Source organism: Balaenoptera acutorostrata, chromosome 21, assembly GCF_949987535.1.
Source record: "Balaenoptera acutorostrata chromosome 21, mBalAcu1.1, whole genome shotgun sequence".
Taxonomy (NCBI): domain Eukaryota; kingdom Metazoa; phylum Chordata; class Mammalia; order Artiodactyla; family Balaenopteridae; genus Balaenoptera; species Balaenoptera acutorostrata.
In genome coordinates, this window is record NC_080084.1 from 7236098 (window position 1) to 7260259 (window position 24162).

The 24162-nt window shown below is 50.3% G+C and overlaps 1 protein-coding gene across 5 annotated transcripts in view; it reads right to left on the minus strand.

Moving 5' to 3' along the window:
* FGFR1 (fibroblast growth factor receptor 1) overlaps nt 1-24162 on the minus strand; it is a 47525-nt gene that overhangs the window by 17497 nt on the left and 5866 nt on the right. For all 5 annotated transcript variants that reach the window (XM_057537201.1, XM_028165500.2, XM_057537200.1 and 2 more), the window contains exon 2: nt 21826-22004. In XM_057537201.1, coding sequence (XP_057393184.1) covers nt 21826-21916 — 91 coding nt within the window. In that variant the 5' untranslated portion in view covers nt 21917-22004. The remainder of the gene's footprint in view (nt 1-21825; nt 22005-24162) is intronic.

Below are 24162 nucleotides of genomic sequence, written 5' to 3' on the forward strand. Positions count from 1 at the left end.
TACACACCTACTCAAAGTGCACCACCCAAGACGCCCAGGAAGCCTTCTGCTGGCACAAGTGTCTCTACCCTCATTTTCTGTACAACAGTAACCGTCTGAACCACACAGACGCACACTCAATTCCATACCATGTTGCACTGTTGTTTTTTCAAACAACTTTATTGAGATAATAATTCACATACCATAAATTATTATTTATTCACATAAATTCACCCATTTAGAGTGTATCATTCAATGCTTTTTAGTATATTCACCGAATTATGCAGCAATCACCACCATCTGACTGTAGAACATTTGCATCACCCCCAAAAGAAACCCTGTACCCATTAGAAGTCACTCACTGTCCCCTCCCCCTCCCCCAGTCTAGGCAACCACTGATCTGCTTTGTCTGTATAGATTTGCCTATACTGGATAGTTCATATCAACGGATTTGTACCATATACAGTCTTTTGTGTCCTCCTTCTTTCTTTTAGCATGTTTTCATGGTCTTCCATGTTGTATCATGTCTCAGTACTTCATTCCTTTTAATGGCCAAATAATATTCCATTGAGTGGATATACCACATTTTATTAATCCATTCATTGGTTGATGGAAATTTGGGTGCACTGTTTCCTAACTGTCAAAAGTGTCCATGTCTCGCCTAAGAAATAGCCAGCAACTCAGAGCAGAATTGCCTCTCATAGTTTTCCCACAGTGCCTAACAATGTCAGAAACTCAGAAAATACTCAGTAGGCCTTGAACTGAAGTTCGCATCTGGCACAGACTAATTTTTGGAAGAACCAAAAACCAGCTGACGGCTCTTGGGTGATTTTTCTCATGGCTAATGGTGCTCTCGGATGTGTGTCAAAGTCTCCATTTACAAAGCAGGTAAACGCCACTTTCTTTTAGGAGGTGATGGAACGGTAATGGACTGCTTGCTGGTTGACTGGGCCCTGCCCCTCTGTGTCACCACCTGGAGTAGCAGCCCCGACCTCAGAGAGTCCTCTGTAACTGTCCTGCTGATGCAGGACATCACTGCTCACTGGCCGCCTGTGACAATCAAGTCACTACTCTCCCTTCTCTTTTGGTCTTTCCAGGGTCCCCCATTTATGCCCTCACTGGAAAGGCCCTTGTATCTGTGGCTCTATCGCCACTGAGCTGGCTTTTCTCTGGCCGAGACCCATAGACCAGGGCTCTGCACGTTGTTAGCAGTCAAGAAAGGAGCCAACTGACAGCTTTATTGGGCTGGCCATGAATGATGAAGAAGAGAAAGCAGTTTATTGCTCAGCAACTTGAAAAGACATTCCAACTCTTGGAGCACGTGATGAATTGGAATGGGCATGCTGAGGGAGACGGCAAACCCACACACTCGCTTTATGTGTCCCGCGCTTCCTGAGAGATGGGGAACAGAGGCTGGAGGACATTTGGTATCTGGATTCCGTGGTGACCAGGCTCTGGGTGCAGTGCGCTTGGAGTGCACTGTGGGAAAACGGTGCATCGTGCTTCCACGCCCACGTCAAAGTCACGACGATCACCACCGGGAGCTAGGTGGTTAGGCTTAGGGTTAGGGTTGGACTTGACTTGCACACCCTTAGAGGGTTAAGGCCGTCAACAACTTGGCCATCTCTCCAGAAGACAAGGAGAGGACAAAGGCTCCTGCACAGCTGCTTGAATCTGGGGCTGAGGAGCACTGTGGTCCTGGCAGCTCCTGGGACGGTGCAGCTGGCAGGTGGACTGTGGAAGGCTGTGCAGGCTGGACCTGGTACCCCCTTTCGTGGGAGGGGAAGGGATTCAACCCCATCCTGCTTCTCTAATGGAGCCCCTCCATCCCCCAGGGGGAATTAGGAGCAGATAGGGGACCCACACTTTTTAGTAATCCTCAAGGAAGCAGCTAGAGGTGAGGGGCGGCGCTCTCAAGTCTAGGAACATGATTAACGTTAACGGGGCCCTACTGTGTCCCTCTCCCTTCCTACTTTCCTCCAAAATACCAGGGCTTTGTAATTCCCAACAAGCCAACAGGATGTAGCATTTGGCTTATGGCAGGACTGGCAGAAATCTGCCATTGTCACCTAGCAGGCAGTTCTGCCCTGGGTTCATCAGATCAGATCCAAGTTCTTGATTCTAAACTCTGAGTCTTCTGCCAGCCATGGGCACCATGTAGGGTAGGGAATGGCCTTGAGAAGGCTCAAATCCATACAAACGTTGTCAGTAGAAGATGAAACCCCAGTTTCCAAAAATCCAAGAAGACAGGGGCTTTCTCCAGAATGGCTATCATTAGGTGTCTCTGTGAGCCCTTGTTACTGTGCGAAGAGATGTAAAGGATTAAACTAAGGAGCAGAAGGGCTGGTTAGCCTTGCGCTAACCAGGGTGAGAAGATTTATGCGATACCTGATCATACCACACGAGGCAATGGGAGAAGAATCTGAGAGCCCAGGACAGGTGATCCAGCACAGGCTCTGAGGTTTCAGAACTCAGGTATCGGTGGTCAGGGTGCATGGCGATGCTCACAGCACAGGAGAACATGACGGTAGGGAAAGGGAGCGAAACTAAGGATGAGGTGCTTATGAGCAGGGCTGTGCCTCGGGATGAAGGGGATGGGAGATGATGAAGGGGATGGGAGATGATGAAGGGGATGGGAGATGAGGCCAGACTGCATGGCCTGCTTGGAACAAAAGAAAACAGCCCCCAAAATGATTTCAACTTATAAGGTGGGGGATAGAACAGAACCACTCAAGAAGTCCCAGCATTTCTCTGCAGAGACTGTGAATGCAGGCCTTTCATGCCACAAGGACGAATATACCTGAAAATATATTACTGAAATACCATTTCACCAGCCCTGGTCCCATACGAACCAGTTCGGTCTGGAAGACATCCATCCCCGAGCCTCACAACTTTGCACGAACCCAGGAAGGAATAACAACATACTTGTATAGCGCCTTGCGATTGACCACGCGCCTCCCCTTATATTACCTTGGGATCCTTAAACAACTCTGAAAACAGTGATACCAATACGGGCAGTATGCTTACTATATACATCCCACATACTGTGAACACTTTTAACACACACTATCACTGAATCCTCACAGCAACCCTATGAGGTTGATAACCACTCTTATCTCTACCCCGAGGGCGCAGAAGCTGACAGCTGCTCCACAACCCTGCGGAGTGGGTACCGTCATCCTCATTTTACAGAGGGGACCCTGAGGCACCTGGAGGCTCAGGATGTGTCTAAGATGGCCCACCTAGTCAGTTAGGTGGCTGAGCAGGGATTCGCACCCAGGTGGCCTGGCTCTCCGCAATCCCCACACATCTGGAGCCCAGGTCTACCGCTTTGAAAGGCAGCCCTTATTTTCACTGTCTTTGCAATCCTTGACTTCCGGAAGACAATGGAGACGCTTTCTGGTCGGCCCCAGGGTCCTGTCTGACGGCACCCATGTCTCCTACCTTCTCACAGGGGATTCTGCGGTCGGTTGCTTTGGCCTCATCCTTCCCTTTTCATCTGCCCCACAACTACTGCTTTATAACTCTGTTTTCTTACTTACAAATGTACTTTCGCAGCCATGCTGAGCTACTCAGAGTTGAGGAGGTGTGACTGCACACGTGGCGGATGAGGAAATTGTGGGGTGGGTGCGGTGGCACTGGGACAGCGGCAGACCAGGACCAACGGTCATGCCCTACTTTGGTACGGCACCTGATACTTCACAAGGCGCGTTTATCCACGTTCATGTCCATTTGCACTTATTCCATTTAGACACAAGACAATGGAGGCAGAGAGACTTCTCCCAAAGTCACAAAACAGGGCTCAGCACTGGTTCTAGGTGCTGGGTCTGCTGGGTCCTGGGCCCTTCATCCAGCACACGGGGCATCGGGAGGTACCTACAGCTCTGCCTTGGCCACAGGTACGCGGCACGACCCCTCCCTCCTGCCTGGGTCCCTGGCTCAATCCCTGACACCTTCTCTGGTCCCAACCCCTCACTCTCGAGTGCAGCTTACAGCTGAGCTGATGCCCTCCGATGACCCCTGCCTGATCCACTGAGATGCTCGAGAACGTTAGGCAAAGAGGCTGGCCACCCCTTCCCTTGGGCCAGCTCTCCTGATTACACATCCTGAGTGTCCCACTCCTGGCCCTCTGTATCCCATCCCCTCAGGCCCCCCGAGAGGGCGCAGTTTGCGACCCCCTCCTCCAGGACCTGGGGACCTCTCAGCTACCTCCTCCCACCTAGCTCTCCTGGTTCCACCTCTGCAGCCAATACCCTCACTGCCCTTTATTTTGCTTTCTCCTAAAACACCTTTTCTTCCTATCTCTCCACCACTTCCCCAGACGTGAAAACTCATTCTCCGGAGACTTCCGCGGCTCTGTTCCTCCTCTCATTTGTAATGCGACATAGAAAATAAGCTTATGGTTACCACGGGGTAAGGGGAAGGGGGAGGGATAAATTGGGAGATTGGGATTGACATATACACATTTCTATATATAAAAGAGATAACTAATAAGGACCTACGTTATAGCACAGGGAACTCTACTCAATACTCTGTAATGGCCTATATGGGGAAAAGAATCTAAAGAAGAATGGATATATGTATAACTGATTCACTTTGCTGTATACCTGAAACTAACACAACATTGCAAATCAACAATACTCCAATAAAAATTTTTTTAAAAATTCATGGCTTTATCGTGCACTCATTCAAGCTGCTCGGCTGAGGGCTGGTCCGTAAGTATATGTCTTATCTACCCTTTGATCCTCTGGGATCAGGTGTGGTGTCATCTCTATGCCGCACTCCGAAGGGGAAGGGCGTAGGGCTTGAATAACCAGCCCTCCACAAATCCAGGCGTGTTGTCTCGGGCAGGGGGTCTCCCCTGCTGTCATCCCTATGAAATCCTTTTGCTTTTGCGTCTCTGGGTTGAGAAAGTTAGGAGAGAAGGGCCATCCTCTTCGGTAACGTGGGGAACTGGTGGTCCAGGAATGTTTACAGTCTTGGCACAAACTCCCCAGAGATAAATGAGGGGGCAATTGTGGGTGGGGGAGGAACTCAGGGTGGCTTTGAAAGCAACTTAAAAGAAACACAGAACAGCCCAGTGGGGCTCCGGGAGCCCTCTGCCGAGGTTTTTATTACGTTACTTTGGCTTTGAAATGGAACTGAAAACTTACTTTAGTCTGGCAAGGCCAGGTCAGAGGGGGTTCTCACCGAAATCCCAGGGAACAACGGTCATCCTGCAACGGTGGGAGGGTCCATGGAGGAAGCCCTCCAGATGTGAGGTTCCCTGGACCTGAGGCATCCCCGACATGCAGGGAGAGCTGCAGAAATGGGGCGCACAGGTATGGGTGGGAGGGGAGCCGGGGACACCAAATCAATTAGTGGGGCCTGACACCCAGATCCAGCCGTGTTCACCGGGCCCCTGACCCAGGGAGATTTGGAGTGTAGGGTTTGTTTTTTTTTTTGTTTTTTTTTAATAGAAAAAGGGACAGAAGTAAGAAGGAGCATTTTGCATGCAAATGGGCCACTGCCAGAAGAGCCCATTAAAATGTAAAGACTCCACGTTCAGCCTGACAAAACGGTGCAAACTGCTGTGTTTGCCAGAGAGGCTGCAATACAGCTCCCGACAAAGGGGCCCGGCAACAATGGGAGCTGAATGGCCTCAGTCAGCAGGTCCCCTCTCGCGTTGCCATGGGGACCCCACCAGGGCTTACTAAAGGTATTTCCTGAGGAGAAAGGCAGTGCACACATGCCCAGGCAGCCCAGCTAATCCTGACAGGAAGCCATCGCCATTCAGCAGCCCAGGGGCTTGGGGCTGGGAGGTGTGTTTTGTTTTTATTAAAAAAAGATTTCGGGGCTTTTGTGTTGTCCCATCTCGTCACTGTAATTTAGCGCAGAGCCGCCTGTGCTGGCCAAAGCCACAGCCAGGGCCCTGCACCCACTCCAAGACCCCCCAAAACCAGCTCCGCAGGAAGTGGTTGGGCAGAGGAGGCCCAGCATTCTGTGCAAACCTTCCCAAAGATGTAGCGACGGGTAACCCAGCATCAAAGGTGGAGTCTGGGGTTCAAGCCCCAGTGCTGGGTTCCAACTGATGCCTCCTTGGTACCTGTACTTTCTTCCCTCCTGGGGAGTGGGTAACACACCCCCCCTCCCCAATACCTCCCACCACGAGGAGGAGAACACTTTCAGGCTGGGGAGAGGGCTGTAATTACGTGATTAACAAAGGAATGCACCCAGGAGTTGTTTTTAAAAGAAATCTCCCCTCTTCCTCTCTCCCCAATGTTTACAGACGTACTCTGGGCAGAGCTGAAAAGAAAAATGCGTCCTCCACCCATTTCCCAAAAGGATTCCCGGTACCCTTGGCTGCTCTACCCTACCTGGAAGACAGAGCTGCTCTGGGAAGGGGCAAGTTCACCTAAGACGTGCAGGAAGAAGCGTAAAGAGCAAAGGTAGGTGCCTTGCAGCTACCGGGAAGGGAGGTCCTCAGCTCCCGGTTCCTAGAAGTTTGTGTCACCGGCTCACATTTGGCACCAGAGGAATCAGCCTTGGCAGATTCAGGGAAGAAAGCCAACAACACAGCTGGCGGTGGAGACAGAAATTCCTGTGTGACAACTGCCCCCCTCGGACACAGTTTAGGGTAAATTAACATTTCCTGAGCAAACTTGTATGTGGAAGGAGCTGGCCTCGGTGAAGAGGATAAAATGAAGGGGGCTCTACCCACCCAGGTCTGTGTGTTTGCAGAGCCCATGCTCCTGCCTCTAGACCTTCCCCGCAAAATGTTCTGAACCGGGTATTTTGATAGAATCAGAGTGATCGTTTGGGCAGCATTAAGACTGTGCCTTACAACTGCCCTGGGCGCCCGGGAAGCTTCTAGAGCCACGTTCAGGGGGGTCCTATTTTGGGAAAAGAAGCTGGAGAGCCTTGTTCATTGATGGAAAACTTCTCCCAAAGAACCGCAAGCCCAGTAAGGACACTTGTGTGGGCTGTAAGCACAGGGGATCTGGATTCTCAGCTGGGGGGCTTCTCCTGCCTTTATTACAATCACGTCGTAAGCTCAAAGCAAAAGTGCCACTGGCCACCAACTGTGACAACACAGAAGTAAGAACACCTTCCCCTGAGCTGTCAGGGAAAAGCTGGACAACTAGTTGAAGTGGGGTGTGCGTGTGCGTGTGTGTGTGTGAGTGAGTGTGTGTGTGTGTGTGTAGGGGTCCCGCTGCTCGAAGGGGAACTCAGACCCTCCCACCACTGGCCCAGAGCCCAGGCCTCCCAGCCATGTGTCTGCAGCTGTGACCTGTCAGGCACTTCCTGGTCTGGGTTCTGTAATGGAAAGATCATTAAGAGTGGGGGAAGGAGGACAGCCAAGAGGTAGCCCTGCAGCTCCCAATCCGCCAGGCGCTGACCTTAGAGTCCGGTCAGGTTCCTTGAAGAAAAGAATGTATGGCTCTCCCCCCACCCCGCCCCCTCCCAGGGCCTCGGGACAGCCTCCCCTCCCCCATGCTCCACAGAGCTGGTTTGGGGAAGGAAGCACCAGTAGCTGGGTAGGAAAATGCTGCCTAAGCTTGCTGATGAATTAGTCGAGGCCACAGCTGTTTCAGAATTTGCCTTTTGCCCCCCTCCCCAAACCTCAATGGGTGCTTGAGAGCACACGCACCAGGGCTATCAGTACCCCTCCGGCTCTGTGCCACCTTCCCTCCCTGGCTGGTCCCCGTGGCTGCAGTGGTGGGTCTGGGTCACCGGGCCCAGTGCAAGGACAATCACCGCCCACTGCAGTGGAGAAAGGAAGGGACTCTTCATAAAGTGACCTATTTTTCTCAACGTTAAAGAAACATCCCTTATTTTTACATTACGAGAATAAGGTGATAGACATCTTTTTATTTATTTTTTTGGCCACGCCAGCTGCATGGCAGGATCTCAGTTCCCCGACCAGGGATCGAACCCGGGCTCTCGGCGGTGAAGGCGCCAAGTCCTAACCACTGGACCGCCAGGGAAGTCCCAATAGACATCCTTTTAAAAGGAAATGGTGTAAAAGGTGGTTGCCAGGGGCTGGTGGAGAGAAGACTGGGGAGTTACATGTTTAACAGGTAGCGTTTCAGTCAGGAAGGTGACAAGTTCTGGAGATGGACAGTGGTGATGTCTGCACAAGGCGAATGTACTTAATGCCAAGGACCTGTACGCTTAAAAATGGTTGAGTTTTATAGTATGTATATTTTACCACAATAAAAAAAAGTACCGGTAGCGGACAGTGTTGGTTTTTTAAAGATGTTCTTACGTGGCAAAATAAATTGTCAACCCAAAATATCGGGGGGGATATTTGACTGGCCCATGGAACCTAAAAATCTGGGGCTAATGGTCTGTTCCACAGACTGGCAGGAAAGTGATGGCCCAGGGGACCCACTGACATATGACGTATTCATTCTTCTCTCTCTCTTCCTTCACACACACCGTGAAAGTAGAGCATTTAGTACTGTTTTCAGAAACTAAAAGAGTGTGGTTTGGGGATATTTCTCCCTGAGATGGGATGGCACTCAGGCAGAGAGCAGGTAGGAGAACCAGGACCAAAGGCTGCTTGGAGGGCCAGTGTCTGCACTGGGGAGTCCTGTGCTCGGACAAGCTGGGTGACCTCGAACAATGAGCCTCCTGCGGGAGGATCCCTACTCCGGGCAATGTCCACATTCCGGGTGTCCTAAGGGATGAGAGCCTCGTTTGAAATCCTTGTGAAAACCACACAGTACCAAACTCTGCTTGAGCCCCAGGTGGTTGTTAACTGGCTGGGAGCAGCAGCAGGAGTATCTGAGCGCAAGTCACTGGGATGACTGGCCCTGCCACTCCTGTGTGACCCGGGCCACAGCACCTCCCCTCTCGGCCTCCGTGTCCTCAACTGTGAGATGGGAAGGCTGACTGGACAAGCTCTAGGCAACTCCAACAGCTCTAACCAACATTCTAAGTTTCAGCTGGGCCTCGGGAGTTGAGTACCACTCACTACATCCCCTCCGGCCTCCACCAGCACAGGCCTCCCTCTGCCATGAGGGAGGGCAGGAGACTGCAAGTTAATTTTCCTTAAGAAGAGGGGCGGGGACTCCCCTGGTGGCCCAGTGGTTAAGATGCGTGCTTCCACTGCAGGGGGTGCGGGATCGATCCCTGGTCGGGGAACTAAGATCCCACATGCCGAGTGGTAAGGCCGAAAAAAAAAAAAAAAGACACATGGGACTTCCCTGGGGGCGGAGTGGTTGGGAGTCCGCCTGCCAGTGCAGGGGACACGGGTTCGGGCTCTGGTCCGGGAGGATGCCACGTGCCGCGGAGCCACTAAGCCCGTGCGCCACAACTACTGAGCCTGCGCTCTAGAGCCCGCGAGCCACAGCTGCTGAGCCCGTGAGCCACAACTACTGAAGCCCACGCGCCTAGAGCCTGTGCTCCGCAACAAAGAGAGGCCACCGCAATGAGAGGCCCGTGCACCGCAACGAAGAGTGGGCCCCGCTCGCTGCAACTGGAGAAAAGCCCACGAGCAGCAACAAAGACCCAACACAGCCAAAAATAAATAAATTAAATAAATAAATATATAAAATAAATAAATAAACAAATAAATAAGACACAAGGATGTAATGTACAGCACAGAGAATATAGTCAATATTAAAAAAAAAAAAAAGAAGAGGGGATTCTGTTTTGGCCACAGAGCTGCGGCCACCAGCACCTTCAACACATGTCTCCCTTCATCTTTTCCCTCTGGCCCGAGATGTTCCAGAAGAAGCCTCAGAGCCAAGGGTATGGAGTAGCTCAGAGGCTGTGACTGGCAGAAAGCTGGGAGCCCAGGTATTCTAGAAGGATTTATTTCACTGTCCTTTTTTGATGCTCATGAGAGATTCCATGAGAACTCGCTAGGCAAATAAATTTTAAAAATGGACTGAGAGTCTGAGGGTAGTGGGGAAAGGACACATGTTATGAAATAAATGTCTCTTCCAAGCGTACCCTTCAGGCATTAATATAGTCTTGAGAGTGCAAATAACACGGATGAAAGTTTTAGATGCTGAAGGGAGAACTTCATTCAGTACGTTAGTCAAAGAACCTGACTCTTCTAAGGTTTAAAAACTAATTCCTAAAACCGAAGGAAAATAAACCTTAATTCCCAAAGTAAACCCTGAAGTTGGATAATAAAGGGGCAGAGATTTCCGAATGCAAAAGGCCCCTTCCAACGATGGGAGAGCTGAGCCACATTCCAAAGGTGGTGATAACTGACTTAAAGCTCCAAGCAACACAGAAGAAGGGCGTTCCAGGAAGAGGGTCTCCTTCCTTCCAGACAAGCTCTTAGACAACTTTCTACTCCCGGTCCTTCCTTCCTCCAATAGGCCCTGGCAATTGGACTCAGCCCTCTTCTACTTCCCTGCCTCCCACCTCTCCCAGTACAGGGGTTAGAGCCGTAGGCACGGATATTAAAGAGACCTGAGTCGAACTCTAGCTACTCCATTTATTTTAGCTGTTTAACCTGGCAAGTGTTCGTTTGACCTCTCTGAGTCAGTTTCCTAAACCGTGAAATGGACACACAGCACCTACCTTATAGACAATTAATTGATATCAGATTCTCAAAGTGTGGTCCCCGGATGGCAGCATCCACATCCTCTGGGAACTTGTTAGAACCACCCAGCTCAGGCCCCGCTGCAGAATCCAGAGCTCTGGGGGGTGGACTGTGGCAAAGGTTTTTTGTTTTTTTGTTGTTTATTAAAATTAATTAATTTATTTGTTTTTGGCTGCGTTGGGTCTTTTTTGCTGTGCGTGGGATTTCTTTAGTTGTGGCGAGCGGGGGCTACTCTTCAGTGGGGTGTGCGGACTTCTCACTGCTGTGGCTTTTCTTTTTTTTTTAAAGGATTTTCTTATTTATTTATTTATTTATTTATTTTTTTAATTTTTTTGGCTGTGTTGGGTCCTCGGTTCGTGCGAGGGCTTTCTCCAGTTGCGGCAAGCGGGGGCCACTCTTCATCGCGGTGCGGGGACCGCTCTTCATCGCGGTGCGCGGGCCTCTCTCTATCGCGGCCCCTCCCGTCGCGGGGCACAGGCTCCAGACGCGCAGGCTCAGCAATTGTGGCTCACGGGCCCAGCCGCTCCGCGGCACGTGGGATCTTCCCAGACCAGGGCTCGAACCCGTGTCCCCTGCATTAGCAGGCAGACTCTCAACCACTGCGCCACCAGGGAAGCCCCTGCTGTGGCTTTTCTTGTTGCTGGGCACGTGCTCTAGGCACGCAGGCTCAGCAGTTGTGGCGCGTGGGCTCAGTAGTTGTGGCTCACAGGCTCTAGAGCGCAGGCTCAGTAGTTGTGGCTCACGGGCTCTAGAGTGCAGGCTCAGTAGTTGTGGCGCACGGGCTTAGCTGCTCTGCGGCATGTGGGATCTTCCCAGACCAGGGCTTGAACCCGTGTCCCCTGCACTGGCAGGGGGATTCTTAACCACTGCGCCACCAGGGAAGTCCCGGCAAGGGGTTTTAAGAAGCCCACCGGGTGATATGCCTGCCGGGAAAACCTGAGAACCACTGCAGTAAGTGATATAAAGGGCTCACTGTGGGGTAGCAATAATTATTTCTCACCTATTTTCCTTACCTTCCTATTGAAAAGGATTTCATTCCTATCTTCCCCTTTTTTAAAGCTAGAAATTGTAGGTATCTTTTTTTCCCTAGTTCCTTTATTATTAAAAAAAAATGTTTTTTGGAGTATAGTTGCTTGACAATGCTGTGTTAGTTTCTGCTGTACAGCAATGTGAATCTGTTAAACATATACGTATAGCCACTCTTTTTAAGATTCTTTTCCCAGATAGGCCATTACAGAGTACTGAGTAGAGTTCCCTGCGCTATACAGTAGGTCCTTACTAGTTGTAGATATCTTTTTTTGAAAAAGAAAATGGGTGGTTACCTCGCTGTGCGTTCAGGCATGCATTCATTTCTTCGAAAAGTATTCATGGAGTGCCTAACGTGTATCAGACACTATTCTAAGGTGCTGGAGTAAACAAAGGACAGAACGACACCTCTGCCTTCGTGATACATGTGGACACACACACCACGGCCCGCAAACGACAGTCAATCTGTCCCTTCGCTTCAGGGAAGAGGCCCTCTCCTGTGGTTTCAGATGTCCTCATAACCTGAGTTTTACGTCCTTATTTGAGGTTGTCACTGGATGACACTTTTTAAATGTCACTTATTGTATTTGCCTATGTGTAGTAAGAGCGACACTGGTCGGGGCTGGGCCTGACCCATGGCAAGGCTGGGGTAGGGTTGCCATTTGTCCTGGGCCTCCCAGTCAAGAGGGGCCTCCGAGAATTTTCGTGTTTTCCCCTAAAGGGCACACAGATAGTTACTGACAGAACTGGAAGAAAATATTTACCAAAAAACTTGCAATAAATCTGTGTTCTATTCCCGGGGCACACCTCAGACAGTATACCACAAATTAATTAATTTTGAAAATCCTGTAATTATTTTGTGACTAGCCCAACTACATTGTATTATATATATTTTTGTTTAAAACATTAATTTGTTAGATGTAAACATTAAGAAAAACAAAATTTCAGGACCCTTGTGGGTTTCTTTTTGCATTTCTTCACGCTTTAAATATATATTTACTGGTAGCCTCAAAACAATGCTAATGCTTCAGGCTTGCTGAACCTTCTAACATGTTTATTTCCATCCTTGAGACATTGTTGGACCATTTTAGAAACATTCCAGGTGGTTTATTGTGTCCGGGCGATACCACTATATTCTAGAATAAGTGTGACCTACAAGGAAAACTCAGGTGTGACATCTGATGTTTTAGAGGCCTCTGATCCCAGACCTTCTCCAAGTAGGAGGTCTCAGCTACCATGGAAAAGGCAGCCTCAATGGGGTTTTCGTTCCATCGATTATTCTAAGCTAGGGAACCACTTTCATTAGGGCAGCTCACAGACCTATGACCGATGCATAACCTCGCAGTCAAGAGCAGAAGAATGTCACACAAGAAATGCACAAGCAAGTGTCTCCAGCTGCCTTTACCCCAATCACACACATGTACATACCACCCCAGAAAGGGAGGTAAAGCCTAATTCCTGTGAGATAAAAGGGATTGACCCAGCAATGTTTAAATCCAAATGTTGGTCTGCCTGTATTTTGGGAAGAAACCCAGTTTGATAGAGGGACATAGTATAGTACACTGGAAAGAAAAATATTGGAGTCAGACCTACCTGAACCTGAATCCCACTTTCACCACCTATCAACTAGACAACCTTTTAGACAAATTACTTAACTCCCTGAACCTCAGTTTCCTCATCTGATTTTGGAAATAAAACCTATGGCCATGGGAATCAATGTAGAGGTAAAAATATGTAAAGGATGTGGAATGTGAAAATGTAATAAATAGTAGTTATTAATTATTATTTTTAAGGACCTTTACTGGTATTGCTTTTCTGGGGCTATTTGGTACTATGTAATCACAGCTTTTAGAATGTAAGTATCCTTGGATACATGGGCAAATTTTATTTGTAAAAGTATGTTCACTTAAATGCAAACTATTGAAAATAACTTAAGTGCCCAACAGTAAAGGACTGGGTAAATAAACAAATTTTGCACACCCATACTACTACATAGTTACTGAAGCATGATGGAAACATCTCTGCATGGCAAGAAGTACCTGCTTACGTTACAAACCAGTATATAACATATACATTCCATTTTTGAAAAGTTATGTTTGTATAAATGCAGGAAAAAAATCTATATAAATAGATTCACCAATAACAGAGATTATTTTTGGATGATGGGCATGTAAGAGATTTTCTTTTTCTCTTTACAAGTCTGTAATTTCTAAATTTTCCACAATGAACCCAGATTACATTATCAAAATATCCATGTTTTAAAAGAGCAATAAAAACATTCTTTCTGACTGCATACAACTTTGCTCTAGTGGAGAAAACAGCCATATGTTAAAAACTCCATAATGTAAGGCCGAGGGAAGTAAGTGCCAGATTGAAAGTTACACAGAAAGGGGGTGGGGGGGAAAGGAGTGATTAATTTGGAGACAGAGGAGGGCTTCAAGAGGGAGGTGGCCCTTAAGCTACTCCTTAAGCTAAGAGTAGAAATTACAAACAGTGAAAGCAGGAAAGGACAGGGATGGACATTTCCAGCTAAGGGACCAAGATAAACAGTTGTTATGTATGAATGTGTATGTTGTATTAAACAAGGGAAAAGGAAATCTTATTTGGCCAGATGGATGGATGGATGAATGGGAGACAGGGAGGAAAGGAAGGAAGGGAGGGAGGGCGAGAGCAAGGAAGGAAGGAAGGAAGAAAACTAAATCAGTAAACAAATGGTGAAGGGACCATTAGCCAGGGGCTAGTTTTCGTCCGTGGAGAAAACAGAGGAGGGGCTAAGCTCTAAGTTCAACTTTCTTCGTTGATCAAATATATGACTCTCCAGCACTGATGGTTTTTAACCTCTTTCCCTGCCCAAGCTCATGACCACTAATGTTCACTCTTCACCGAACTCCTTGACCCTCTCACCCACTTGAGGCTTGACGCACCTACACATCCAGGGCCTGGGAAACACAGCCACATTCACAACAACATTCACCTTCTTTTACACAACCCATCCCAGGAGCCTTGGCCACGATACAACATGTGGGCTCAGGAAGGAGCACTGAGTTTCAAGCTCCATCCGAGCCAACAGTCCTCGTGCTTGGAACTGACTGGACAAACCCCTCTCCTGAGGTTTCCCGTTTGCAAGGAGAGAGCCTTTAAATGAAGGCAGTGGGCACCTCGTTTGGCAAGGGGGCAGGGGAGGGTCGGTGCGAACCAAGAACAGGAGAGGGGGGACTCAGGGTACAAGCCACAACCAGCCCATCAGGCAAATGTCCCCCCGACTTGGCCGTCAGCGGCTGTAAGCCAGAGCAAGCCCCCAAGTTCAGGAGCAGCCCACAGTCTGGAACAGCGGTCCCTGACCTTTTCGGCACCAGGGACTGGCTTCATGGAAGACACTTTCTCCATGGACTGGGGTGGGGGAGGGGATGGTTTTGGGATGATTCAAGCGCATTACATTTATTGTGCACTTGATTTCTATTATTATTGCATTGTAATATATAATGAAGTAATTATACAACTCACCATAATACTGACAGGAGGCGGAGCTCAGGCAGTAATGCGAGTGATGGGGAGCGGCTGTAAATACAGATGGAGCTTCGCTCACTCACCCCCTGCTCACCTCCTGCTGTGAGGCCCAGTTCCTAACAGGCCACAGGCCGGTACCAGTCCGTGGCCCAGGGGTTGGGGACCCCTGGCCTAGAAGGCTTCTCCTAAGAGGAAGCAGTTTGGGACTTCTTCCAGGCCTTAAGAGCCCAGGTAGAGCAGTTACCTTGCTGCTGAATCACTTGGGGGGGCGGAGGTGGGGAACAGGGTGGGCCGAGAGAAGGGAATGCTGGCCGTAAGTCTGTGGATAAGCCTCCTCTCCAGAATGAGCAGGGCGGCCTGGGCAGCTGAATTTGGGAGACCAGCAGTGCCAGAGCAGCTGGACTTTCCCGGTCAGCAGGGAAACAGTTGTCTCGCTGCCAGGCTTTGGGGAGGGAAGAGGCAAAGGTGGCGTCTACAGGGGGAGCCGGAGCCCCCAGCGGCCCCCGAGGATCGAGGCCCTGGAAAAACAGGGCACAGCTGCCGGTCAGGATCTCTGACCCCGGACCTCTCCCTCCCGGATAATGACTCCCCAGAACTCACTTCTCCCAAGGCCATCCCTCACCGCCCCAGACACGAGCCATCACTCACTGTTTCGGCCTGACCGGGAGCAAGCATCCCGGCCGGGCCCCGCTGACCCACCTCCGGGCAGGGGCCCCAGGCCCCAGAGGCATCCCTGACCCTCTCTCTCCAGTTCCTGCCCACCCAGGTCGTCACAGAAACCCGGGGGCAGCAGCCCGGCCTGCTTCTCTGTTTGGGCTCCCTCCCTTCCCCCTCCCTGGCCAGGGCTCTGGACAGCCATTTGTTCTTCCCTGAGAAATTCCTCCTCCCTGACTTCGGGGAGCTGGCCGGCAAAGCCAGAGTGGAAAATCAGTGAAGCTAATGGTGCAGCAATGCAGCAGCCAGAGCCAAGAACACGGCCCTGGGGTGGCTCTGCCCGGCGTGGTCAAGTGGACACATGAGCCCTCGCGCTCCTCCCTCACATTCTCTCCCTACACCCACCCTCTGCAAAGCTCAGCTCCAGGAACACTTGCAAACACACCCTTCCGAAGGCACCGAGCTACCTCTCTCTGGAGAGGGGGTGAGGGACAGAGTAGAGTCCCCTGGGGAAACCTGGTAGCTCCGTGCCGCGCAGATTCCCACAGCCCGAAACCCTCCAGCCTTGCTCTCCAGTGGGTCTCCCCACATCGCTCTCTGCCCTGTGGAATTCCACCGGCCTTCTGGCCCAGGGGGAAGAAACTCCTCTTCAACGTCCAGTGTGAATTAGAAGTAAACAGGTTCTTTTCACAAGAAAAAATTATGCTGCGGACGGGGTGGGGTGGAAGAGCGCTCCTGCACGTTTCCCGCCCCCCACCCCCGCGGCAGCCACTCGACACTGGTCCACTCGACATTGGCCCCCAGGCCGCAGGTCCTCCGGCCACGCCCACTGGCTGCAGCCAGTAGGACCTCGGCCTGTACGAGGCTGGTAGTGGGATGCCCTCTGGCACTTGTTTGGGGCTCCCCCTGCAGCCAGGCTGAAATGCATACCCCTTCGGGCCAAAGACAGCTGCGGGAGCCCCTGGGGGGTTGCCAGTGGCGGCCAGGGCCCAGGGCCGGACCTCAAGCTGGGGTGATGTCTCTGGCACCACTTGCAGCTCCCCGCCACGGGCCCAGGTTTCTGCAGAACACAAAGACAAAGCCCTGCTTTGTGGTGCCTGGCATCCAGGGGGCCTGCAGCCAGAAATGGAATCGTGCGGCTTTTCCATTAAGTGTAACCTCTCCCTCTTCAAGCGGCCACCAGACTCCTTCAAATCTGGGTAGGTGGGAGGAGCTGTAAAACCCCCGGCCATTAAATCGTTTATTAGTTGCAGGTTTCTGAGCATGTAGGCAAGTATTTTGAGACGGCAGGGCTCATACCGTGCCCTCCACCATGTGGGGTCTGGGGGCTTTAGCCTAGGTTACTGCTGAAAAGGGGGCAGGATCCCCACTCCCAATTACGAGAAGCGGCCTTGTAAGCAGTTTTGGATTCACCCACTTGCTTTTCTCCAAGTCTTATTCTAAAAGAGAGAAAAATACACAAAAACAAGCCTCTTCAAGCTCAAAGTGTCTTTCAAGCTAGTGCTTATCTTTTTAAAGGGGCATTCTACTCCCCGGCCCATGACCCCGCTTCAGTCTCCCCCGCCCCCCTCCCCGCAAAGCCTGGTCTGAAACAAGCTCAGCCTCTTTAAGATCCCAAACGAGAGAAGGGAAAGGAGAGGGAGGAAGGAGGGAGGCTGGTTTTCCTGGAACCCTTATTAAATCAACTTTCCAAGGACAGCCAGAAACTCCAGGCCCTCCCCACTCCCTGAGGAGCATTTGCAGACTGGGGGAGGGGCTCCCAACACACACACACACACACACACACACACACACACACACACACACACAGCAAAGCCTTTCTAAAGGGCAAAAGCTCTCAGTCACTGGGAGCAGGGTTTGGGGTAATTTGCTTTAAACTTTTGGGCAAACCTTTTATATACAGAGTCTTTTCTGAGGACAAGAGCAGCATTGTTATTGAATAATCAGCAGGGCCAAGACTACGGCAATACTTTACATTTGTGAGATACCTTATAGTTTACAAAGCGTGGAGATAGATAGATTTTTCCCTTAGGACTTCAGGTCTCTGAAGACGGTGGGGCCCATGTTCTGCTATCACAAAGCTCAGAAGGGATGATCTAGGAGAAGGGGCTGAACCACGAGAGGGACTGACTCAACCAAATGGGGACCTGGGTCCTGATGTCCATCCAAGTCTCGTGGTTTTCCACTTCTGCGTCCTAAGGCACTCCAAGTCCATCCGTGAAACAAGCCCTTTACCACGCGGTGTCTCCTGTGGGGTCCCAGGACAAGGTACCCACATCTACCATTTATGGCTCATTGACTATGTCCAGGCACAGTTAGTTCTTAGAGCTTTGCAGGCATTTGCATCTGATATTCACAATGACCTTAGAAGCAGATGTTCATTACCAATATAGATTATAGAGTGTCAGAGAGGAACTTTCCCAACAGCCAACAGTCAGTAAGAAATGGAGCCAAAATCAAAACCAAGGCAGTCCAGGGAAAACGTATGCCCACAGACTTGTACACGAATGTTCACAAGAGTTTTAGTAATAATAGTCCAAAGTATTAGCAACCCAAATGGCCACCATCAAATGAATGGATACACATTCCCCATCTAATTCCATTATGTGAAACTCTAGAATAGGCAAAACTAACCTACAGTGACAGAAAGTAGATCCGTGGTTGCCTGGGTCCGGTGCTGCAAAGGGGGCTGACTGCAGAGGGGCAGGAGGCAAGTTTGGGGGGTGATGAAAATGTTTCATATCTTGATTGATAGTTACGTGGGACAATGCTACATTTATCAAAACACATCAAACTGTATGCTTAAAATCAGTGCATTTTAAAGAATGCAAATGATACCTCAATTGATTAAAAAAAAATGGCAGTGTAACTTCACTCTTCACTGCCACATCGCCTCCTAATAGCCCTCTCCACCTCTCCTACCCCCTCCCTCCCTTTTGCGGAGCGGGACTTTGTCATTTTCAAGACTTTCGGCCCCTTCACTCCACCCTCCATCACTGCCCTCCATCCTCCATCACTGCCCCGGCTTCCTTTCCCAGTCTGGATGCACAATCAGAAGCTTCAGGACCACCATCACCCCCTCAACCCCTATTCCTTATGCTTCGACCCTTGGATACTCCCTTCCTGCTTACAAGTACCCAGGTCCGAGACGCGTACTATTCACTTTCTCCACCCTCCATCCCTGGGCTGCAAAACGGTTTGTTAGAGAAAGTTAAAAAAATACTTTAGGGTCCACCATAAATGCATATTCTCAAACCTTACCCACCCCTCCTCATTGCCACCTCTGCTGTGGCTGACCCAAACCTCTATCTACTCCTCACAAACCTCCCACTCTGACTCACTCCCTCTACTCGCATCTTGTCTGTGTCTCTAGTCACCTGGAGTTGACATCCAACCTACTTAAACCCGTAGATTTTTTTTTTAATTTAATTAATTTTTTTGGCTGCATTGGGTCTTCATTGCTGCGCATGGGCTTTCTCTAGTTGCAGAGAGTGGGGCTACTCTTCGTTGTGGTGCGCGGGCTTTTATTGCGGTGGCTTCTCTTGTGGCGGAGCACGGGGTCTAGGTGCATGGGCTTCAGTAGTCGTGGCACACGGGCTCAGTAGCTGTGGCTCGCGGGCTCTAGGGTGCAGGCTCAGTAGTTGTGGTGCGTGGGCTCAGTAGTTGTGGTGCACGGGCTTAGTTGCTTTCAGGGCATGTGGGATCGACGAGGGCTCGAACCCGTGTCCCCTGCATTGGCAGGCGGATTCTTAACCACTGCGCCACCATGGAAATCCTAAACCCGTAGATTCTATTTCTACAGTGTCTCTGCTATTTTTCCTTCCTTTACAATCCTCCACTCTAGTTCATTGCCTTTCTCTAGCTAGACATTCAGAACAACCGTTTAAGCAACTCATCTTTCTGGCAACAGTGGTAGCAGCAGTAATAACTCCTAACGCTTTGCCTGTCAGTGCTTTATCTGGATTATCTCACTTAATCCTGTATCACTGCTCCATTTTAAAGATAAGCAAACTAAGACTTCGTGTGTTTGAGTAATTGGTCAAACCAAGTAATGCACCTATTAAGTGGTGGAGCACGATTTTTTTTTTAGAATTTTTTAAAAATAAATTTTATTTATTTATTTTTTCATTCATTCATTTATTTATGGCTGCATTGGGTCTTCATTGCTGCACGCGGGCTTTCTCTAGTTGCAGCGAGCGGGGGCTACTCTTCGTTGCAGTGCGTGGGCTTCTCACTGAGGTGGCTTCTCTTGTTTCGGAGCACAGGCTCTAGGTGCGCGGGCTTCAGTAGTTGCGGCACGGGGGCTCAGTAGTTGTGGCTCACAGGCTCTGGAGCGCAAGCTCAGTAGCTGTGGTGCACGGGCTTAGTTGCTCCGCAGCATGTGGGATCTTCCCAGACCAGGGCTCGAACCCGTGTCCCCTGCATTGGCAGGCAGATTCTTAACCACTGTGCCACCAGGGAAGTCCTGCAGAGCACAATTTAAACCTAGGTCCATCTGACTTCTTCCTCCCATCCATCCAAACTCAGCTGCCTGAAAATCTGAAAGCTGGATTGTGTCACTTTCTTGCTTAAAACTTTTCAAGACTCCCAGTATCTACCCATTTAGGTACAGTTTCCTCAGCAGGGCACTACAGCCTTCCATATGCTAACTCAATCCAATTTTTCCAGGCATTACGTCCCCCGACTACCTACACACCAGATAAGTTGTTCTCTGTACACCTTATACATCCTGCCCCAGCACCCTCACTCATGCTGCTCCGCCTGGAACACCCTTCATTTCCCTCCCAATGCCCTGCCCAGCCCTCTGGACCATCTCAGATGACGTTGGCTGTCCCTCTCCCCCAGCATTCCCACTGCATTGTGTTATAACTCCACTACGTGGTTTAAACACGGTCCACCTTGAGTTTAGCTGCCTCTGTGCTTGTCACCCTCTACCCGATGGTGAATTCCCTGTGGGCAGAGACGGTCCCTCCCACTCGGGGTCTCCAGCGTGTTCCAGGTCAGGCCTTGCCTTCAGTTCTGTCACTGAGTACAACACGAATCTGCCTGCCCCAGCCAGTGCATCTTCTAGAAAGCACCCCCCACCCATCCCCCCTCCTTCTCCATCACCCTACAAGAGGACAAATACTCTCAGTCCTCATTCGTCACTCACACAGGTCCTGGCAGCGAGACTGGTGGCCCTTTAAACGCAACCACCATGTTGTGTGCACACCTGAGCCCTTTACCCACCACCTGCCAACCTCTTCTGCTTCTGTCATCAGCCACTGGGTCACAAGCCACACTACCCTTTGGCAGCAGAAATGCCCAAATATTAGTTCTCAAAGACCTTCGAAAGCTGTCAGGCGTGCTGTACCTGTAATTTCCATGAAGTATTTTCACAAGTCCGGAAAAATCCCATCAGCAGTGGGAGCAAGTCTTTCCTGTTACTAATAATCCCTCCGAATTCCCAATAAACTACAGGTCTCTACCAGCGCCTACGCCCTGTAATGCTCCCTGGTTCTCAATCTCTTTGAAATCCCTCCAGCAGTATATCCAAAGCAAACCTCTTACCAGGCCTCCAAACAGGGCCTGTGAGAGATGGTCAAGAAAGACAAAATGGCAGGCACATGGCCATGATGGCCGACCCTCATAGAAGATATGTCTTTGGAACAATTTTCTAGAAGCTGGAGGTCTTTATGAAGCTCCCACAACCTTCCACATCCCCTGGAGCCCGATCCAAGTTCTAAACCCAAATTCACAGGTCACTCGCACCCCACTGCGCCGCCCAACCCCACTTTATATACATCATCTAGGTTAGGGAGCTGGCCCTTGGGTCCCAATCAGAAGTTCTTTTTTCAGGAGGAGAAAAGCATAAACCGCCCCCCAACCCCGCGAGCACGTCACCTCTGGCAGATGGATGTCACCAGCCTTCACGACCCAACCTCTGATGAAGTTGGCTGTGTCTGCAGCCAGGCCCCCACCAGCCCAGGTACCTTGGGAGCCTCTCCTACAGTCCAGGAGCCCTCAGCTCCACCTGGGATGAAGCCTCCGCGGTTGACCACATCACGTCTGTCCCAGCCCCACCTTGTTGCTGAGGGCCGGGAGCCCAGGCTGCCCTTCAGCCCGCGCCTTACCTTGTTCCGGCAAGGTTGGCGCTGGCCTGGCAGTGCAGAGCGCGGCTGTGACCAGCACAGCCCAGAACAGGAGACACTTCCAGCTCCACATCCCAGTTCCGCAGTTAGAAGTTGGTGACAAGCTTCCGCACCTCCATGGAGACTCTGCCGTGGGCTTGACCCTCCCGTGCAAGCTGACTCTGGGGAGAGAAAAAAAAACCCAAAGTTAGGAGGGTCTGCATGGGGGAGGAGGGGCAAGGAGAAAAAGAGGGAAGGCATGTCACACGGCCACCCTGCCCAGAAGAGTGCCTGAAGCAATAACTTACTCCTTCAGACACAAAGAAAGGAACTGTGGTCCTGTCCCAACGGCAAATTCAAGGTTATACACCTTAATTAGACCAAGGAGTGGTTCAATTCAGTCCTACAACTATTTATTGAGTGTGGACTGTTTCCCATGTTGGGAAAATCATCAGAAAGTTCCCCGAGGCATGAGCCCCAGGATCATTTGTGCTGGGAAAGCGAACGGCCTCAGGAACGTCTCCCACAGGTGACCTGGGTGTGCGGCTGTGACCTCTCCCAGTTTAAGACTTCACTCCTTCTAGGGCACACCAACCCTTCGGGGAGGGATAAAGAGAGATGAGGAATTATGGAAGAAGCCCAGAACTGGGAAATGGGAGCCAGGTGAGATGCTGACCGTCTCTGGACCTACGTGATGAGGAAGCTGAAATACGCCATCTCCAAGGATCTTTCTTTTTGCCTCTAAAACTGGATGCATCACAGGGCCCTCTGGTTCTACCAGCTTCCCTCACGGAGAGAACGCAACTCTCACCAGCTACTTAAAAAGGGCCTCCGAGTAGGGAGCCGTGAGCTGGATCCAGTTCTCCCCGAGGCTGAGAGGTGACGGCAGAAGTCCAACAGAAATGGATCCAGAAGAGGGGAAAGGTCGTGCTGAAGAATAAGGGTTCTTGCAAGGCCTGACTCAAAGATGGCTCATGCCAGCCCCGGTGAAAGGCACAGACTGCGGGCCTTTATCCTTCTCAGGTCCGAATGGGTAAAATTTAAAACAACCCTCCAAGGTCTTCAGGATAATGGTCTTTTCCGCTAAACATTTACCAAGTGATAAGACTTTCTGGGCACCGTTTGGGCTACGAGGGGGTGACCCTCTCTGTCTTCCAGGTGGCTTTTGCCCTAAATACTCCAGGGAACCATCCAAGTTATTCAGAGAATCCACTTCCCCGGAACATGCCCTAATGTGGTGCTTCAGCCGGGCCTCCCCCTGAGCCAGACAGGGCCCCTTGTGAGTGAGTCAGGCGCGGCTGGCAGAAAACCCCCCAGATTCTTGGCCTCGTTCACAAGCGCCTGCCAGCGGGAAGATGCATGCACTGCCGCTGCTAGCTCCCTTCCAAGGCTTTCCTGAAATTTTTTAATGATTTCAAATCAAAGGAGAAGTAAACACTTCTATTTTTCTAAATTTAGGAAAGGGACTAGACAAGGCAGATTCGAACAAGTTATTTACTGAATACTCACTACGTGCCAAGCATGGACTAGGTAAGATTTTAAACTATAAAACTTCATTTCTTCCCCACTGTGAACTTAAGGGGAGGGGTGGGAATTATTACTGCCCTTTAAGCAACGGGGAAACTGAGACGCAAAGAGGTTAAGTGCTTTGCCCAAAGATGTGCAGTGAGACGGCAAGGGCACCGGGTCTACATCACCTGGGTTTTCAGATGCCAGAGACCAGGGTGGGAGGAAGCAATAAGGGGGTGATCAAACCTGGTTCTACCGGACGCAAGCTCATTTTCTTCAGAGGGCATCCCTGTGTCACACAGAAGCCATGTAAATAAGGACAGATCCGAGGTGACTCTGGCAATGGGAGAGCCTTTGATTCTCAATTCCTTTGCTCTAGAGAAAGACCCTTGGAAGCAGCTCATGGATATGCCATCTAGGACACAGGATGGGGCGTGATTCCCGGCCGGGGATAGAAGTGATGCTTGCCAGAGGACATCCCCAAACCACATTCCACATCTCATTACATCCCAAAGATACAGCAAATGGATGCAGGCCAGTCACCAAGAAAGGTACACCTGACTAAGGACCTAAGTAAATCCCATAGTAATGGCCAGAGTCATGAATGAATTTTTAGTATCCAACAGGAAAGGGTGGTATCATCTCGAGATGATGAAGCTTGTTTTCAAAGGTAGCAGGCGGGCAGCTCCCACCACCACTCGGCCGCTCTGTCCCCTGAAAAGCCTGTCTACCTCCTCGCAGGAGTGGTCTGGCTGCTGACTGCCCTCTTTCAGCTCAGTGATCAATGCACTTCAAAATAATCTGGCAGCTTCCCTGCAAAAGTCTCTTCCT